The sequence below is a fragment of the Capricornis sumatraensis genome, chromosome 2 (assembly GCF_032405125.1).
Source record: "Capricornis sumatraensis isolate serow.1 chromosome 2, serow.2, whole genome shotgun sequence".
NCBI lineage: Eukaryota > Metazoa > Chordata > Mammalia > Artiodactyla > Bovidae > Capricornis > Capricornis sumatraensis.
In genome coordinates, this window is record NC_091070.1 from 55,286,744 (window position 1) to 55,307,812 (window position 21,069).

The following is a 21,069-nucleotide window of genomic DNA, read 5'->3' on the forward strand; positions in this document are numbered from 1 at the left end:
AATTATAGTTTACAAAATGTATGTATTGCTATTGAACACAATTATACCACACAGCCTTCAGATCAATCACAGATATTGCGAGAGAACTAGTCTGATATGTTTGTAGATCCTTCCGTCATATTTCCTTCTATACTGGTGAACACTTTGTCCCCATTTGTAGATTCAACAACCATGGATCGTGTAGTTCTATAGAATTAACTTTTGAAAAAAGTCGGCTAACCTAGTTCAGACCCATGTGGTTCAGGGGTCAGCTGTACTTCATGCTGTATTTTCTATTGTTATTATAGAAAGTGCTTGGGTGTTGGAGCTGGGAAGATTGGCCTAGAATTCTTGATATAATATTGTCTCTGTGAGAAATAGCAGAAACTCATGACTTGGAGAGACATCTTTAACCTTCTTCAACCTCAGTTTCTTCAGGTGAAAAATGGGAATTATAATTCTTTTTCATTTTAAGTGGAGAAGGCAATGGCAACCCACTCCAAGTAGTGCATTGACAGGTTCAGATGAAGAATCTGACAGGTCGTTTTTCCCCATTTATTGTTGTTGTTTCCATTGGAGAATCATTGCTTTACAATGTTGTGTTACTTTTTACTGAATATTAACATGAATCAGCTTTATGAGTATCCCCTCCATCCCACCCCTCTAGGTCATCACAGAGCTCTAATGAAGATTAAGTGAGATAATGTATGTAAATAAATGTAGTAGCTGGATATTTAGTACATTTTAGGTTAGCCAACTCCTTACCCCTCCTTACAGCTTCCTAATTCCTGGCCCCTGAGTCCTCCAACTTTTAATTGGTTTTTAGAATCATGATACAGAGCAGGGGTTGGACAACCTTTTTAATAAAGGGCCAGAGAGTCAATGTCTTAGGCCTTGCTGGCTGTGCCTCTCCTCTCTGTGCTTATAGCCCAGAAGCAGTAAGCAATATGTAAATAAATGAGCTTGGTTATGTTCCTAGGTGGCTTTGCCACCTAGTTTGACCTTCCATAAGTTACTTTACTTTCATTTGTAAACTTCAGTTTGCTAACCTAGGACGCTGCCTTTTTATGAGGTTTAAAGGAAATAATACAGAAAAGGAGACGCTTATACAAATGATTTCAATAGATGGGAGCTGTAAGCATCTACAGTCTTCCTTTTTCACTGAAATCTTTTGCAGTTTATGTTGATAAGTTTTTCAAAACCCCATAAGGAACAGTAAGGCATTTCCCATGACTTGCAAAAGATCTTGTTTCTTTGCAAGAAATCTTTGTGTAAACCTTCCGATTTATAAATTTGCCTTTAACTTTCCTTGCAACCACAACCGGAGACTTGAGGTGAGAAACCTGGGGAACTGACCCTCTTCTCTCTGAACTGTAAAAGCATCACAGAAGGCATTCAAAGCATCTCAGAATCATGAATTAAATCAAAATGAATTGCCAGTTGTTTTTAGGGAGAGAAACCGCTAATGAGCAGTCTTTAACACCATTTTGCTTTTGACCAGCCATCCCTCTCTGCCATGTGCCTAAAAGATTTAAAAAAAAAAAAAAAAAGCATACTATGACACAGCGAAGCACCAAGGCAGCAGTTTGGCAGGAAGCCACTTTAGAACTCTGGTGAGCACAGCAGGCTCACGGACTTAGGCCGACGTTGAAGTCGGGCTTAGAGCCAAAGCATGCCCACAGTTTAGCCCACTGGCATCCCTCCACCCCAGTCTGAACCTGATGTAAGGCACAGGTGATGTAGGAATCAGCCAGCACACACACCTGCAAGAAGAGCCCAAGGCTAAGCAGACTTACTCACAGCCAGCTGCCAGGACTGAATCCACAGTAACGGCTAAGAGGTGCTTGGCAGAGGATCATGTACATTCTCAGTCCCGTCTGACTCTTTGCAACCCTCTGGACTGTAGCCCGCCAGGCTCCTCTGTCCATGGGATTCTCCAGGCAAGAATACTGGAGTGGGTTACCATTTCCTTCTCCAGGGAATCTTCCTGACCCAAGGAGCAAACCTACGGCTCCTGCATTGCAAGCCACTTCTTTCCCTCTGCACCACTTGGGAAACCCCTGAATGAGGAAAGGCTGGGGTTATTAGTGGATCCTACCTCTCCTTGGTAGAATACATACCTTCTCCTGCCTTTAAGTTATGCAAGCTCGACCGCTCAGAACAAAACCAACCTGATGAGGATTGCCTCAAGATAGAAGTTGCTAGGTAGCTCACAGAATCGCAAGCAGAGTCTACATGTGTCTGTGCACAAAAGAATTGGGTCTTCACTGGATCCTGCCTAGCCTACTGTCTTCTCCCAGAGATAAAAGGATACTGGTGTCTATAGTTGGAAGACTGGAGAGGAGACGTGTCAGGTGGACTCAGATTCTAGGTTTAGGGAGGAAGGGGGAACCTTATTGCCTCTGGACCTTCTCCTATTATGTAGGTCTGCCACTAAGGTTCTAAGGCAGATCCTCTCTTGGGAGAGCCCTTATATCACTAGCACAGAGCCAAGTCCCATGCTGTTTTAACTTTCCCCAGCTGCTCTGCATTTTGTGGGTAGACTCAAAAATAATTGTGTCCCTTGATGGTGGTCCCTGTTGCTGAGTGACAGTATTTTCTGAGTTTCTTTTATACCCTCTTCCCCCACCCCCAGTTATGAACTTGTACTGGAATGCCCACTGTAAGTTGTTTGCTTGTTCACTGACCAGACCAGAATGATCTCGGGAGTTGGGGCAATCCATCAGGATTCTGTGTTGCCTCACCCCAAAGCCCCTCACTGGGGAGGTGCAGATTTGAGAGCAGGAAGGCAACAGCTGCAAACCATATTTTATTTCTGATCCTCTTCCTAGGCCCTGCAGCTGGGCTGGTGCCAACCCTGTATGACTAAACCAGTGGCTCCCGAAGCCAAGTGATGCTGACTGGCATGGTCCACCCTGCACTGATTTCACCCCTGGTGGAACTAGCCTCTCTACAACGGATCTGACTGTTCCCTGAGTTTTCCCTAAGGACTCAGAGGTTCTTACAGGGCTATATTCCCCTTCTCGGACACCCACTCAGATCCCTACTGCCTTTATCTCCTCCTCTTGGGAGGAAGCTGGAGGTGTGCCATGACCTTCACTGTCCGATGGTTTGTGAACCGCCCACGGAGACTGGGAGGGGTATTTTTGCAATTTCTCTAATTGTTCCCCTCAGAAGTAGTAAACTGGTAGACAGTCTCTTTTAAAGTCAGAGATGTTTTTGTTCAGACCTGTGTTCTAATCCTGGCTTTATCACTTATTATCATCGCTGGCCCCTTCATTTCAAGGCGGGGAAGTTGATGGTGCTGATATGATGGTAACATTTGAGGGAGGCTCTGAAAATTAATGATAATATTTATTAAGCATCGGTCGTACTACTGGTTTAAGTACCTGTCCTCTTGCATACACACCCATGTATACTTGCACACTTTGTGCTAATTTGTACGCATATTGCTTTTGTAGTGGTGGTGTGGGAATTACTAGATTTTTGCAAATATTTTTGAAAAGTTTGTTTTTTCCTGACCACTAGAAATGTGTTTTAAGTTAAATTTTTGGAGTAAGGAAAAGCACAGGACAATAATACAAATCATGTGAGATGATCATTGCTACCATTTCCTCATGTAGTGAATTTTCTAAAAAAAAAAAAAAATGTTTAAAATTTTATTTCATAGGATCATGCTGTACAAACTCTTTAAATGTGAATAATTTATTATCATGAATCCAGCTGTTTTTCTGTAGAGTAGGGATTCCCAGGTGGCTCAGTGCTAAAGAATACACCTGCCAAGGAAGGAGACACAGGTTCAATGCCTAGGTCAGGAAGATCCCCTGGCAGAGGAAATGGCAACCTATTCCAGTATTTTTTGTCAGGACAGTTTCATGGAGGGAAGATCCTGGAGGGCTACTGTCCATGGGATTACAAAGAGTTGAACACGACTGAGCATGATTGTGCACCATTGTAGAGTAGTCTTCTGTTCGGAATATCATAATTATCAGATCTCTTATAGTTGACATTTTGGGTTGTTTGTATTTTTTTGCTCTGAAAAACTCTAGTTGAGCCTTCTTGCTTTGTTATTTTAATACACATTTGTAACTTCTTTTTTAATAAGTTTCTAAAAGCAAGTTGGACTAAAAGTAGGAACATTTTTAAAGCTTTGAATCGTTATTAACAAATTTTCTTCCATAAAGGTTTTGCTGTTTTAAATGACCATCAATAGTGGTCCTCTTTCATACCTTCTTTAATTGAGCATTAATTTTATAAAAGATAAACTATTATATATACATGAAAATTTATCTAATTTCTCTTTATGGCTTATTAACTAGTTATTTAATAATTTTAAACATTTTCTGATCATGTTCTTTGCCACTTATGTTTGATTTATGATAACCTGTGACATATAAAACATATGAAATTTTTTATCATCCTGTTAGTTGTAAATATTTATTCACCAGTCATTTGTCTTTTAATTTTTTATGGTGAGGTCTCTTTCTTTCATTTCTTTCTCTTTTCAAAAAAACATAGCAAAGTCCATATATTTTATAGTTAAAGCTTTTAATCTTTTCCTTTATTTTGGCATTTGTGCTTGACATTTCCACATCCCACCCCATCCCTCACTGGAATCACAAAAATATCCAACTATATATTCTTTCTAAATTATTAACCTATCTTGAATTTGCTATATCATGAGTATGAGGTCAGTTCAGTTCAGTCACTTAGTCGTGTCTGACTCTTTGAGACCCCATGGACTATAGCATGCTAGGCTTCCCTGCCCTTCATCAACTCCCAGAGCCTACTCAAACTCATGTCCATCACATTAGTGATGCCATCCAACCATCTCATCCTCTGTCATCCCCTTCTCCTCCCGCCTTCAATCTTTCCCAGTAGCAGGGTCCTTTCCACTGAGTCGGTTCTTCGCATCAGGTGGCCAAAGTACTGGAGTTTCAGCTTCAGCATCAGTCCTTCCAATGAATATACAGGACTGATTTCCTTTAGGATGGACTGCTTGGATCCCCTTGCTGTTCAAGGGACTCTCGAGTCTCCTCCAACACCACAGTTCAAAAGCATCAATTCTTCAGTGCTCAGCTTTATAGTCCAGCTCTCACATCCACACATGACTACTAAAAAAAACCATAGCTTTGAGTAGACGAACCTTTGTTGACAAAGTAATATCTCTGCTTTGTTTTTTTTTTAGATCAGTGGAACAAAATAGAAAGCCCAGAGATAAATCCACACACATATGGACACCTTATCTTTGACAAAGGAGGAAAGAATTTACAATGGAATAAAGACAATCTCTTTAACAAGTGGTGCTGGGAAAACTGGTCAACCACTTGTAAAAGAATGAAACTAGATCACTTTCTAACAGCACACACAAAAATAAACTCAAAATGGATTAAAGATCTAAATGTAAGACCAGAAACTATAAAACTCCTAGAGGAGAACATAGGCAAAACACTCTCTGACATAAATCACAGCAGGATCCTCTATGATCCACCCCCCAGAATTCTGGAAATAAAAGCAAAAATAAACAAATGGGATCTAATTAAAATTAAAAGCTTCTGTACAACAAAGGAAAATATCTCTGCTTTTTAATATGCTGTCTAGGTTGGTCATAGCTTTTCTTCCAAGGGGCAAGCGTCTTTTAATTTCATGGCTGTAGTCACCATCTGGAGTGATTTTGGAGCCCCCAAAATAAAGTCTGTCACTGTTTCCATTGTTTCCCCATCTATTTGCCATGAAGTGATGGGACCAGATGCCATGATTTTAGTTTTCTGAATGTTGAGTTTTAAGCCAACTATTTCACTCTTCTCTTTCACTTTCATCAATAGGCTCTTTAGTTCTTCTTTACTTTCTGCCATAATGGTGTCATCTGCATATCTGAGGCTATTGATATTTCTCCTGGCAGTCTTGATTCCAGCTTGTGCTTCATCCAGCCCAGCATTTCACATGATGTACTTGATATATGTTAAATAAGCAGGGTTACAATATACAGCCTTGACGTACTCCTTTTCCTATTTGGAACCAGTCTGTTGTTCCACGTCCAGTTCTAACTGTTGCTTCTTAACCTGCTCAGTGATTTCTCAGAAGACTTGTCAGGTGGTCTGGTATTCCCATCTCTTTCAGAATTTTCCACAGTTTATTGTGATCCACACAGTCAAAGGCTTTGGCATAGTCAATAAAACAGAAATAGATGTTTTTCTGGAACTCTCTTTCTATTTCGATGATCCAGCAGATATTGGCAATTTGATCTCTGGTTCCTCTGCCTTTTCTAAATCCAGCTTGAACATCTGGAAATTCATGGTACTGTTGAAGCCTGGCTTGGAGAATTTTGAGCATTACTTTGCTAGCATGTGAGATGAATGCAATTGTGCAGTAGTGTGAGTATTCTTTGGCGTTGCCTTTCTTTGGGTTTGGAATGAAACCTGACCTTTTCCAGTCCTGTGATCACTGCTGAGTTTTCCAGGTTTGCTGGCATATTGACTGTAGCACTTTCACAGCATCATCTTTTAGGATTTGAAATAGCTCAACTGGAATTCCATCACCTCTACTGGCTTTGTTCATAGTAATGCTTCCTAAAGCCCACTTGACTTTGCATACCAGGATGACTGGCTCTAGGTGAGTGATCACACCATCGTGGTTATCTAGGTCATGACTATCTTTTTTGTATAGTTCTTCTGTGTATTCTTGCCACCTCTTCTTCATATCTTCTGCTTCTGTTAGGTCCATACCATTTCTGTCCTTTATTGTGCTCATCTTTGCATGAAATGAGTTAGGAATTACTATTTTAATAGGCATGATAACTATTTCTTTAAAAACTTAAAAAAACATAAAAACTTATTAAAACCAATCAAAATATTTTTTAGTCCATAGATACACATTAAAAATAGCAAAACCCAAGCCTCCAGACGGAAATATATTTCAGGGAATATTAAAAAAAAATGGTGCTTAGTAATGAGAAGATACTACTCTGGCAATTTTAGTTAATTCTAAATAGCTGAAGTGCCATATTTAAATTCTATGTTAACCTTTTGTGTTACTCACTGAGGTGGCTACTAGGAGTTCACTTTAACTTCTTTTTCTCTGGATATGTTTTTTCTGTCACAATCTCTGTTTTTGGAGCAGCCTGACCTTCTGGACGGTATCTCTCTGCAGAGAAAACTTGTGGATGTTTCCAATTTCTGTGGATCCTTCCAGTCTTCTGATAGCTCTGTTTTAGCTTCCATCTCTTTAGTTTACGAGTGATTTATCTAGTCTTTTAAAAAACTCTGATTTTCCAATAGCCCCGCCTATTTTGAAACAGTGATGTAGGTTGACTGCAGGTAAAATATCACAAAATCACTGATGACTTGGAAAAATCATATGTATTCAGAGGAAGAGCACTGATTCTTTGTACCTCCTGTTTCAGGAAAAGATGAAAGGGAAGAACAAGCTGGTGCCTCGCCTGCTGGGGATCACCAAAGACTCAGTGATGCGTGTGGATGAAAAGACCAAGGAAGTGTTACAGGAGTGGCCACTGACCACGGTCAAGCGCTGGGCAGCCTCACCCAAGAGCTTCACACTGGTAGGGACTGGCTGAAGGCAGTGAGTGGGCTAGCATATTCTGGGTGATACCATGGGGTAGGGGAAACAATACAAGCCCATTGGGCTTCCCTGGCCTTGGAGAGGGACAGATGGTGGGGGTCCCTAGGGTAGGGAATGGGGGTAGTCACTGGTCTATAAGTGAGGGAGCTGTCTGAGAGCTGGGTCTCCTTAGCCACCTCTTTCTCTCTGGTCTTCTAAGGCTGTCTGAGTTCCTTAATTAGAAAGAGCCAGTCAAGGATGATTCTCTCTCTTCTGTGGTTCTGATGCCATCCCCAGTATACCCTGAAAAGCAATTTGATGATGCTGTTAAGCCGTACGGATGCTTCTCATCTCTAGTTTTAGAAGTTTCTAAATAAGCTCTTAAGAATTGTGACATCTTGCCAAGCTGTGTTTTCCCAGCCTGCCTATGAAGAGAACGTGCTATCCAGTGGAAATTGCACAGACTGTGGGGTAGTGTTCGAAATCAGCTTTCCTTCCCAGTTCTATGCCTTTGCTCAAGTTACTTCTCCTCTCTGAGCTTTAATGTCCTTGGTTGTGAAATGGGAGTAGTAATACCTGTTTCTCAGAGTTACCAGAGTCAAATGAGACGATGATAACCAAATGCTCTACGTGAAATACACTGAATGTAGGGAGGATGTGTGTTTGTTCCAGACCTTTAAACTTCTGAATTCTTCCTCCCAACCTCAGTATCTGCTTTTAGCAGAGTATACCGTGTGGCCCTCACTATAGCCAGCCACACTGATATACGAAAATCAGTAGTGCAATTATTTTGTAGTGTGTATTGAGCCATAAGAGAATCAGAAAGTGTTGAAATTTGTCAGTTTCCTCAGAAGTCCTAAACTGTACTATTCTCCAGCTCTCATGAACACTTCAAATATCTGTATCTAGGCAAGATCTTACATCAGGGCATCAGAAAAAAAAGGTATCAAGAAGGGGCCTTGGAGGGAATATTAGTTATCTAATTTGAGCATTGATTGATATACCCTTGCCAGTTGGGAGGAATCTTCAGAAAACATACCTTCCTTCCACTTAGGTCTACTTACCTGCCATGCTTTTCGAGTGTAATTGTTCAAGTATTTCTTCTATATATTATACATTGACCACTACATGAGATGGTATTACTTCTGCTTCAACCATATAGTAAGATTGAAGAAAATGCATGAGGTGAAGGATATAATTTACTTCTGTTTTTATCCATCTCATTGCTCTTTCTCATTGTAAAGTTCCCAGTTTTCTTTTGTTTTCATTTTCTTTGTGTTCAGAGAGTTTTTCTTAAGCCATTCTTAAAAGGTAAATCTGCTAGCAACAAATTCTTTAGTATTCCTTTAGCTGACTGAGAATCTTCTTATTTTCCCTTCATTCATGAAGATTAATTTTGCAGATACAGAATTTGAGATTCTCAGTTCTTTTAGTGCTTGAAAAATGTCATTCCACTTCTCTCTGGCCTCTGCCGTTTCAGCATAGAAACTTTCTGTCATCGTGTTGGTGTTCCTTTATAGGTAACATGCTGCTTTTCTATGAATGTTTTGAAGATTGTCTTTCTCTAGTTTTCATAAGTTCTTGGTGTGGATTTCTTAGGCTTATTCTGTTGTAGGGTTTGCTTAGCTTCTTGAATTTGTAGGCTTATGTCATTCACTGTTTTTTATAAGTTTTCAATCATTGTTTCTTTATATATATATGTATATGTGTATATATTTTGGTCCAACAGTAGGAGGCTCTACTCTCCTTCTGTGTTTCTGATGGTATGGATATTAGGTCTTTTTAAAATTGTCCTACAGATCCCTAAAGCTCTGTTTTGTTCTGCCTGTTTTCTGTTGTTTCAATTGACTAAATTTTATCAATCTATTTTCAAGCTGACTGGTTCTTTTCTTTGTCATTTCCACAGTACTATTTTATCTATCCCATGAGTTTTTTACTTAGATTATAGCATTTTTTTATTCGCAAATTTCAGTCTGGTTCTTTTTTACAACTTAAATTTCTTTGTTAACCCTCTTGTTTTCATTTCTTTCAGGAGATTTTGTAATTGTTGAAACATTTTTTATGATTCAAAATTTAAAAATTCTTACCAGATAATTCCAACATCTGATTCATTTTAGTATTGGCATCAGTTGATTATCTTTTTTTTTTTTCTTACATGGTATTCATCCTGGTTCTTGACATGAGTAGTGATTTTTAATTATATCCTAGATGCTTTGGATTTTGTATTAGGAAACTCCTGATCTTCTTTAAACCTCTGTTTTCATAGACAGTCACCTTGTTTAGGTTTAGTGTATAGTCCAGTGTTCTGGCATACTTCTGTGGACTTGAGTTGCAATGGAAATTTATTTTCTGAGCCCTGGCAATATTCTGGGCTGCCTTGTTCTTCTGACATTGCTGGGATTCCTGCTCAAAGCCTGCTAGTGCTGTCTATGAAAGAGGAAAGTACTTCCTGTGGCCACCTACTATTAACAGGTGACCTTTCTTAGGAACACAGAAGGTGAGTGGAGGGGAGGGAGACACAGGGCTTCGCTGTGGCCACTGCTGCAGAGCGATCAGACCACCTACCTGCCTGGGTTGTGGAGAAGGGCCTGGGATGTCCAGGCTTTCACTGCTTTGCAGCTGCCCATGAGCAACTCAGTTGTGAAGCTGCTTGAGGCTCCCAATTAGGTCTTTGTTGGGCTTCCCATCTCCTGGTCCCTTGTCCAGAGAGAACAGACTTTCATAAACTTCCTGTTGGAGGTTCCAAGTTTCAGGCCTCTCCAGCACCCAGCCTTGGAAATGTGGGATATAAAATAAAACTCGAGAACTCATCAGATTGTGGTTGCTTGAGTACTGAGGTCACCAGTCAATACAACTTTCCAGCTTTCAGAGCCCTTCCATTGTTTATTGAATACATTTTAGGGTGTTGTATTTAGGGGAGATGAGCAAGAACAAGTGAATCTATACCAGAACTTGTGCCAAGATTGGACCCCCTCACCTTTGAAACTGGTGATGTGACTGTATTTTTTCTAACGTGGGTTTTCCCCCTCTAGGATTTTGGGGAGTATCAGGAAAGCTACTACTCCGTACAGACCACTGAAGGAGAGCAAATATCCCAGCTGATTGCAGGCTACATTGACATCATCCTTAAAAAGGTATTTCATACTGTGCAGATTAGACAGCAGTTCTTTATTAGAAAGTCTCAGTTTAGATGATGTAGCTACCTGGAAAATAAAAACACTCATGTAAAGTACTTGATGCACTAATGGAATCTTTGACGTTAAGACTGCTTGAGTGTGCAATCTTTGACCGCATATCCATTTCTAATTTTGTTGCAGCTCACATTTGTGTCATTGACTGCCAGGTAGTGAGCAATAGTGTATCATTCAGCTAATGAATGAGCCTAGCTCACCCGTGAGCATCTTCCTCTCTAGGTAGTTGTTACATTTTCCTCTCTAGAAACTGGGTTGAGGGCCTAAAGATTTTCTTTCATTTTTTTTCTTTCTCTCTCATCCAGTTTTAATGAGGGGGAGGGTGTTATATACCATAGTGGTACACAAAATAACCTTTCCTAAGGTTTCAAGATACCACCCACTGAAACAGCCAAGTTCTAATAGAGTATTAGTGTCTTAATTTTAACTATATGAAATTGTCTGTGCAATAATATATATAAAAGGCATTTAATATATATATTAAATATCACATTCTTTTTCATTGTAACTATTGATTTTATTCACCTATCACTTGTTAAATATCCCATACAAGAAATTTGGGGTAAACCTTAATGTATCTGCTTATGTGGCTCATTTTAAAAGGCCTCTTTAAAAGGAGCTTGTGTCAAGACCTGCTAACTTTCATGTTTGTCTTGCTTTACCTCAGAAACAAAGTAAAGATAGATTTGGACTGGAGGGCGATGAGGAGTCGACTATGTTAGAAGAGTCCGTTTCCCCTAAAAAGTAAGTGTATTTAAGATCAGGGATAACTGCCTTCTCCCAGCATGGGCAGGTTTCCTAGGCTAACTCTGGGCCGGTTGCCCTGAAGTCCTTCACATGGAGGAGGTGATAATGGATGAGACAGATAAGTCTTGCTTCTCAAAGTGTGGTTCCCCAGACCATTGTCGTCACTGTTGAGGGTATCGTGTTGGGGTGAGGGCGGCTGGGGATTTCAGGGAGACACGGAAGACCATGTGGGGCTTAATACCACCTTTAGACATGGTAAGCCTTCATGTCCCGTTTTGAATTTCTGATTGATTTCTCATAAGCTGCATCATTATCACCAAAGCCTGGAGAGTGAGTTCAGTTCTGTATCTTTTGGGCTAGGGACCTACCCAGTAGGGGAATTTTTGTTTATGAGACGCTTGTTGCTGCCATGCTTGATACACATGTCATGAGGTAGCAAAGGGAAGTGGTAAAAACATGGACTCTGAAGCCAGAGTTAGTGGGGTTCAGGCTGGAGTCTGTTTTCCAATGTGTGGCCTTGAGGGTATTATGAGTTTTCTCTGTCGCCTTCATCTCATCTATAAAATGAGAATAATGATTGATAGTACTACCTCATAAGTTGATTTTGATGCTTGAGTTCTTAAAAATGTTTATAAAACAAATAAAGCACACTAAGCCATCTCCAGGACATAATACATATTTGCTATTTTTATCATTATTTTAAATTTAGAGCAGTCTCAATTTAGCCCCATTTTGTGAATGAGGAAACTGAGATTTATTAAAATTTAGGAATAGGCAAGACTTGTTGAGAAACCTGTTCACCCACTCCCTTCATGTTCATAGAACACTGTAGTGACAATTTTTCTTGTCTATACTGAGTGTCTCCATCTTGCTGTCTTACTTGATCCCAGCAACATCCCCCGTGGAAGAGGTAGGCTAGATCTGGTCATCCTCAGACCATGGATGAGGAATCTGAAGCTCCTGGAGTTTAGCTGAGATGCACACCTGGGCCGAGCCAGGACTCGATTTGGGTCTGTGACATCTCCTCCAGGGCACTGTCCTAGGGCAGCATCTTGAACTTGCCCAGGCGTAGTCACTATTTCCCTACCTGGGCTGCTGTGTACCACTTTCTCACAGTTTGCGTCATAATCCCCTTGGAAGTGTTTCTCTATTTGTCCCCTATTAGTATACAACTTGGAGCCAAATTTGATGTACGGCAGTGGCAGCCAACTCCAGTACTCTTGCCTGGAAAATCCCAAGGATGGAGGAGCCTGGTGGGCTGCAGTCCATGGGGTCACTAGGAATTGGATACGACTGAGCGACTTCACTTTCACTTTTCACTTCCATGCATTGGAGAAGGAAATGGCAACCCACTCCAGTATTCTTGCCTGAAGAATCCCAGGGATGGGGTAGCCTGGTGGGCTGCCATCTATGGGGTCGCACAGAGTTGGACACGACCGAAGCGACTTAGCAGCAGCAGCAGCAGCATTTCAAGTACCGTTTGGTACCCTCTGGCAAAAGACTTGAATTTCTTGGAGTTATTAATGACCATCAGATGAATGTTAGTAAGCTAGTGCTTCCTAATAGGGTCAGCTGTGCACTTCACAGAATTCCATTGCACTTGAACTTCTCCTAGGAGAAGCTCAGTAAGTGTCTGTGCCCTGAGTGCTGGGACCCTCCCCTGCCTGGCGCTGCTGCAGCCCCTCCCCACTGCAGAGGGCATCACAGTCCAGGGAGATCCTCATCACAAGATCTTTCACTTCTCCCTGTATTAGACATTGACTGAGATCTTGGAATGCAGCTGAGCTCTGAGAGAAGCCTTAGATGTACCCTCTCTAGTGCCAGTTCCTCTGCAGATGTTAATGTCACTCCATGGATACCTGTCGATTGGTACCCTAACTTAACTCACAACCTTTGCCCTGGGCAACAGGAAGTGAACTGTGATGGTTCCAGAATCCTGGGACAGAGGCTCCTGTGCCTTAATACAGCTACTCACCAACACTGCCCCACTCCCTCCCCACCCCCCAACACAGACTCTCCCGCATTCAATGTGGGTTTGTCCTCTGGATTATCAGATTCTTACGCTCATGTGTTCAAAGTCCTTTGCACTCACCTCTCATTCCAGGAAAATATCAAGAGGTAAAAACTTGAAAATTTTTTTTACTAGATGCCCTGGGAGTCTTCCCAGACTTAAGTTTGAAATCATCTGGACGAGGTACCAAGGTCAGCCAGTCTTCAAGGCTCCACACGTGTTGAAACATCCTCTGTGGTCAGTGGCTTTCCACCTGGGGAAGGAGAGCTAAGCTGGGGGAGATGTGAAGTTCATTTCCACATTTCTTCCTTCAGACTATGGATTACTGATCTCTGTCCCCAGGGCTTAGAATAGAACCTGGCATGCAGTAGATTTGTGTTGAATGAATGCTATTTCAGGTAGAATTTACCAAATACTACATCACTGTATCCAGATCATTCACTTAGGCCTAGAACATCATTGTTTTCTGTGTCTTTCTGAACAGCTAATAGCATAATGCCAGTAATTAATTACAGTACTGATTATATAAAAAGATTCATTCATCTCAGGGTTTTGCTGAGCATTTTAGTACTGTTACCTCATTCGTGATTCTGTCTCTATTTGCCTCTTTTAAACTGGTTGTCGTAACATGAAGCACGAACATTGCTGACACCTGTGGTATCAGGTGACATGACACTCCACGTGAGCGGCCACCTCGCAGTGACCAAAGCGTCTGTTCCCCGCAGGTCCACCATCCTGCAGCAGCAGTTCAATCGCACCGGGAAGGTGGAGCACGGTTCGGTGGCGCTGCCAGCTGTAATGCGCTCTGGCTCCAGCGGGCCTGAGACCTTCAATGTTGGCAGCATGCCCTCCCCACAGCAGCAGGTCATGGTTGGGCAGATGCACCGCGGCCACATGCCCCCACTGGTGAGGCTCCCGGGGGCCTTGCCCTGCCCATCACGAGCCTGCCCCTGGTGTCCAGGGAGCAATACCAGCCTGCTGATGGGTTGTGTGTATTATCCCCACTCTTGCTACTTCCTATCTGCATCCTGGCTCGTCAGCTCTGAGGTCCCAAATGCCCAATTCCCAGTGTGTTTTCTTTTAAATGGTGGCTCTGGCAGTGCTCTGTCTAGGACTACAGGTGTCCTCAAGGGCTGGACAAGCGCCAGTGGCCTCTCCACGTGGTGTGTGAGTGAGGGCTAGGACCCTGCTCGCCCACTTGCTCATCAGCCCAGTACCCCTCAGAGAGGCTCAGAAGCAGTCCAAGTCTGTTCCACTCCATACATCCCCCGAGCACAGCATTGGTTTCTTGCACTGTGCTCGTCTGACTGGGTCTCTGTGGAATCTCATGCTTTGGGACAAGAACTTTTTGAAAGCAGGAGAGCCTGAAAGCCCAGAAGTGATTTGACTAAAGAAGCATGTTGACTGTATTGTAGGTTTGGGTGAAATCTTTATTTACTTACCAAGAATTCAGATGTAACACCCACATGATTCCTGTGCAGGGGAACTTCTGTTCTGAATACTCAAGGGTTGGGTCCCCTGAGCTCCCAGCAGGGGACTCTTTCTGAGCCTTCTTGTCAGCTAATTACACACTCTACACTCTGCTGATTATAATCACTCTATTGCAAACACCCCTATTTAATATTCTATTCATGTATTACAATACCTATTTCCAGCCCCAGTTGAAATAGGAGGTGGTTCAGGCAATTTGTTGAGAGGTACTCTGGACCGCTGTATCTTGATCCCAGATCCAATTCCCTTACACAGAGGCTCTGTTGCCAGGCCAGGAGCATGATGTGACCCCTGTATTACCTACCTTTGCAGACCTCAGCCCAGCAGGCCCTCATGGGGACCATCAACACGAGCATGCACGCTGTCCAGCAGGCCCAGGACGACCTCAGCGAGCTCGACTCCCTGCCACCTCTCGGCCAGGATATGGTGAGGGTCGTTCAGCACTTTATTTTCTTTTTTAAAATATTTATTTATTTGGCTGTGCCAGTCTTAATTGCAGCACATGGGATCTTTAGTTGTGGCTTGTGGGATCTGTTTCCTGACCAGGGATTGGACCCAGGCCCCCAGCCTTGGGAGGATGGAGTCTTAGCCACTAGACCACCAGGGAAGTTCAGCATTTTTATTTGATGTCTCTGCCCTCACAGAAAATGGGATTCTGCACTCCGGCTGGATTCAGTGAGGTGATTCTCTGTCTCCAGCTGGGTGAGGTCCCAATCCATATATTTTTTAAGAGATGGAGTCCCTGTCTTTAAGCTGCACCCAAGGAAGAGGGTACTAGTGGTAAAGAACCCACCTGCAATGCAGGAGACATAAAAGACACTGATTTGATCCCTGGGTTGGGAAGATCTCCACTCCAGTATTCTTGCCTAGAGAATCCCATGGACAGAGGGGCCTGGAGGGCTATAGTCCATAGGGTCACAAAGAGTTGGACATGACTGAAGCAATTTAGCACTTAGCACTGGAAGAAAGAATCATAAAATGCTACGGGCTATTGGCAGTACCCCTTTAGGCTAAGAACTTAAACTCAAGTGGGGCCCAAATTCCAGCCCCACGGCTCAGTGGCTGTGTCATTCTGGGCAGCTTACTCTCTCTAAGGTCCACTTTGTTATCCCTGAGAAAGGCTGTTGTGAGGGTTGACAATACAATCACGAAAAAAGTTCTTCCCTTGTGTGCGGGCTTCCCTTGTGGCTCAGCTGGTAAAGAATCTGCCTGCAATGTGGGAGACCTGGATTCGATCCCTGGGTTGGAAAGATCCCCTGGAGAAGGGAACAGCTACTCACTCCAGTTTTCTGGCCTGGAGAATTCCATGGACTCTGTAGTCTCTGTACTGTTCTTACTGTATAGTGCATGGGGTCACAAAGAGTCAGACTGAGCACCTTTCACTTTCACTTCACAAAGTTCTTAGCCCCGCTCCTAACACAGTGCAAGCCCAGTGAGTATTAGCTGGATTTGTTGTTAATACCGGTGGTTCTCATACTCGAGCAAACCTCAGAGTCATCCAGAGGCTAAAAATGGGCCCCTCCTCCATTTTTTCTGACTCAGTTGGTCTGGGGTGGGGCTGGAGAATTTGCATTTCCAGCAGGTTCGGTGCTACTGCTTGTCTGGGAACCATGCTTTGTGAACTGCTGGGTTCCTACTACTGAACTTTTCAACAAGGCAGGGCGATTAACTGCCTTCCCATAGCTGCCATTGCATGATTAATCATCTAGTCCCTTGCTGTTTAAATTGTGATCCCCAGGCCAGCAGCATTGGCAGCACCTAGGATCGTGTGAGAAGTACCGAATCTTAAGCCTTACTCCACCCTTCTGAATCAGAATCTACATTTTAGTTCCCAGCTGTTTTGTGTCCACAGGGAAGTTTGGCAAGCACCGGCTACCTTTGTCATTCTCTGTCCTGCTTTGCACATTAGAATCACCTGAAAGGCTTAAAGGACAAAGCCTAGGGCCCAGGTCAGACCAAGCAGATCAGTGTTGCTGGAGGTGGGGCCTGGGTTTCCATGGTGTTTCATCTCTCTTTGTGATTCTCATATGCAGCCAGGGTTGGAAACCATGGCTATAGTACTACCTGGACATCGTAGGGGCAGAACCAAGACACAGTTTGTAGCCTCATCTCATCTAGCCAGGACAGCTGCCTCCAAGTTCTCTCTGCTCAGTGTGTTTTTCACTTGTGTACCTGTAAACCTGAAGGGTGTAGCATCCTCAAAGCTGTTTCTCTCAAGTCTCTGAAGTTATTAAGAGTATTTTGCTTTCAGGAACTTGAAACTAAAAATGCATATGGCAGCCTCCCATATCCAGCATAGCTGGGAGAAGGAGTTTTTAAATATCTGGACTTGATATTCTTGCTTCACCAATTTTCAAAGAATTAATATATAAAATATTTTAATACTAGACATACTCTGAACCAAGATTAATATTTGGGGACTATTTGGGGAAGGAGACCAGAACCATCTATTACCATGGGATCACCATTGCCAGTGTAACCACTCATTGGCTAAGACCAGAAATGGCCAAAAGGAGAATTTGCTAAGAGTCACATGAGCATAAAGTATAAGAACTAGAAAGGTTTCAAAAGACCACTGAGTTTCTACAGTAGAAGAAATTTAGGCACAGGAACTGGGTGAAGTTTGCTCAAGGTCATGTCACATATTATGGATCCAGAGCAGGGGTCTTGAAGACCACCCCTCAAAATCCTGCTGGGAAAGGTGCACATCAGCATGGTATTCATGTCATAAAAGACAGTTGCTATGCTGAGAGAGGACTCAGCTAAAATACCCTGATTCTCACTCCATTCTCTAAAAAAATGAAGATGAAAATTAGCAACAGTTGTTGGTGCCAGTGGGTTTCCCAGGTGACTCGGTGGTAATAAATCTGCCTGCCACTGCAGGAGACACAGGAGATGCAGTTCAATCCCTGAGTTGGAAGGATCCCATTGAGTAGGAAGTGGCAACCCACTCCGGTCTTCTTGCCTGGGAAATCCCACGGATAGTGGAGCCTGGAGGGCTATAGCCCATGGGGTCAGAAGAAGTCAGACATGACTGAGCATGCACGTTGGTGCCGCTGTGCAGTATTATTATAAGATACTACTTATCTCCATTTTTTTAAACTGAATTTACCTATGTAAAACCACAGAGAGATTTTGTCTCCAAAATCTTAAAGAAAAGGTAACCCGAGTAAGAAGCATTGAGAATTTTCTTTCCATGTGGCATGGATGAATGAGCAAGAGGCCTGTTAAGGACATTGTTGAAGATGATGTAAGGGCCTCATGGGTGCCGGCCCAGTGAGAGGAGTGTGGTCAGAATGCTGGTCTCGTTTCATGGCACAGCTTCTCTGGTTTCCTGGGTAACCCTGCTCAGCGACTGTGTCATGCGGTTATCTGGTTTTGCAGGCGTCTAGGGTGTGGGTTCAGAATAAAGTGGACGAGTCCAAACATGAAATCCACTCTCAAGTCGATGCCATCACAGCTGGAACCGCGTCAGTTGTTAACCTCACAGCCGGTGAGTCCCTGAGGGATCTGTGGTGTATTGTGGTTTTGTTCAAAAAAAACAAGAGAGAAGTTCTTATTCTTTGATTGAAGCAACAGATTTTTCCTATTCGGAGAGAAGAGTCTATTTTTAGGCCCTCACAATGCTTCAAGCATTTTCTGCCCCTGACCCAGGAGAAATGTGGGGAACCTCTCTTGCCTTTGTGACTTTATCATGCACCCTCAGTGAAAAGCACTTACTCAGCTCATTGTCCATCAAGCTGCTGGACATACTTCTCAGTTTACTGAGGCCAGTTTCTGCCTTCTGGGAGCTTACAGTCTCGAAGTGGTTTTGTATGACTGGCCGTCACGGATGCCTTCCTCTGTCTTGTCTAGCTGTGGTCTTCTCTGGATTGCATGGCCCTCAGCCTTGCATTGTCAAGTGAGAGCCAGGGACAATCTTGGCATCACCAAGCAGGCTTGCAGTGTTTCAGGGACAGAGTTGACCTCTCCAAGCTGCTGACCTTGGAGAGGCCTTCTGCAAAGGACCGTGAGATGCTAGCTTTAAAGGTGTTCATGCTCAGAATCTCAAAGTGTGAGACCTCGGGGTGAAAGGACCCCGTGAAGAGCAGCCTTGGAGATGGGGAGACGAGATGTCTGACTCTTGCAGGATGTCGCAAGGGGGCGGGGTCTGCTGCCAGTGTCACCACCTGTCATGTGTTACCCTGGGCTCCCCGCAGCCTTCACTGCCCTGCTCTGATGGTGTCAGTCCTTCTCTGTCCCAGGTGATCCTGCGGACACCGACTACACTGCCGTGGGATGCGCCATCACCACCATTTCTTCCAACCTGACGGAGATGTCCAAGGGCGTGAAGCTGCTGGCCGCCCTCATGGATGACGAGGTGGGCAGCGGGGAGGACTTGCTCAGAGCCGCGAGGACCCTCGCCGGGGCTGTGTCAGATCTGCTGAAAGCTGTGCAGCCAACTTCTGGAGAGGTGAGCTTTGGGGTGAGCAGTCACTCAAGGTTCTTTTGTTTAACTTTTTATTTTGTGTTGGGGTATAGACAATTAACAATGTTGTGGTAGTTTCCAGTGGACAGTGAGGGCACTCAGCCATGTATATACATGGATCCATTCTCCCCTAAAGTCACTCAAGCTCTGATGAGGTAGATGCAGCCTTTGGGACCCACGGGACTCTTGCTTCCCTAGGTGCTCCTTCCATCCCAGTGGCTCACGTTACCACACTGCAAGGTTTGGGGTTGCTGAACTGTGTGCAGAAGCTATGGTGCAACCTTTGATACTGGCTAAGCATTACTCGGAGTGCGTCAAGGCTGTATATTGTCACCCTGCTTATTTAACTTACATGCAGAGTACATCTTGAAAAACGCTGGGCTGGAAGAAGCACAAGCTGGAATCATGATTGCCAGGAGAAATATCAATAAGCTCAGATATGCAGATGGCACCATCATTATGGCAGAAATTGAAGAGGAACTAAAGACCCTCTTGATGAAAGTGAACGAGGAGAGTGAAAAAGTTGGCTTAAAGCTCAACATTCAGAAAATGAAGATCATGGCATCTGGTCCCATCACTTCATGGCAGATAGATGGGGAAACAGTGGAAACAGTGTCAGACTTTATTTTGGGGGGCTCCAAAATCACTGCAGATGGTGATTGCAGCCATGAAATTAAAAGACACTTAATCCTTGGAAGGAAAAGTTATGACCAACCTAGAAGGCATATTAAAAAGCAGAGACATTACTTTGCCAACAATGTTCCATCTAGTCAAGGCTATGGTTTTTCCTGTGGTCATGTATGAATGTGAGAGTTGGACTGTGAAGAAAGCTGAGCACCGAACTGATGCTTATGAACTGTGGTGTTAGAGAAGACTCTTGAGAGTCCCTTGGAGTGCAAGGAGGTCCAACCCATCCATCCTAAAGGAGACCACTCCTGGGTGTTCACTGGAAGGACTGATGCTGAGGCTGAAACTCCAATACTTTGGCCACCTCATGCAAAGAGTTGACTCATTGGAAAAGACCCTGATGCTGGGAGGGATTGGGGGCAGGAGGAGAAGGGGACGACCGAGGATGAGATGGCTGGCTGGCATCACGGACTCGATGCACATGCTACTGCTGCTAAGTCGCTTCAGTCGTGTCCGACTCTGTGTGACCCCGTAGACGGCAGCCCACCAGGCTCCCTCATCCCTGGGATTCTCCAGGCAAGAACACTGGAGTGGGTTGCTATTTCCTTCTCCAATGCATGAAAGTGAAAAGTGAAAGTGAAGTCGCTCAGTCGTGTCCGACTCTTCACCATGAGTTTGGGTGAATTCAGGAGTTGGTGATGGACAGGGAGGCCTGGCGTGCGGAGATTCATGGGGTCGCAAAGAGCCGGACACGACTGAATGACTGAACTGAACTGAAGCATTACTCTGCTGACAAAGGTCCATATAGTTAAGACTATGGTCTTCCTCATAGTCACATGCAGTGAGAGCTGGACTGTAAAGAAGGCAGAGCACCAAAGAATCGATGCCTTCCAACTGTGGTGCTGGGGAAGACTCCTGAAGGTCTCCTGGACAGCAGGGAGATCAAATCAGTCAATCTTAAGGGAGATCAACCCTGAATACTGGTTGGAAGGACTGAT

General features: G+C 43.6%; 1 protein-coding gene across 1 annotated transcript in view; it reads left to right on the forward strand.

Moving 5' to 3' along the window:
- Positions 1-21,069, forward strand: part of TLN2 (talin 2) — a 208,630-nt gene that overhangs the window by 33,318 nt on the left and 154,243 nt on the right. The window contains exons 9-15 of the mRNA XM_068964068.1: positions 7,382-7,537; positions 10,569-10,670; positions 11,395-11,471; positions 14,211-14,391; positions 15,289-15,402; positions 18,361-18,469; positions 19,221-19,429. Coding sequence (XP_068820169.1) covers positions 7,382-7,537; positions 10,569-10,670; positions 11,395-11,471; positions 14,211-14,391; positions 15,289-15,402; positions 18,361-18,469; positions 19,221-19,429 — 948 coding nt within the window. The remainder of the gene's footprint in view (positions 1-7,381; positions 7,538-10,568; positions 10,671-11,394; positions 11,472-14,210; positions 14,392-15,288; positions 15,403-18,360; positions 18,470-19,220; positions 19,430-21,069) is intronic.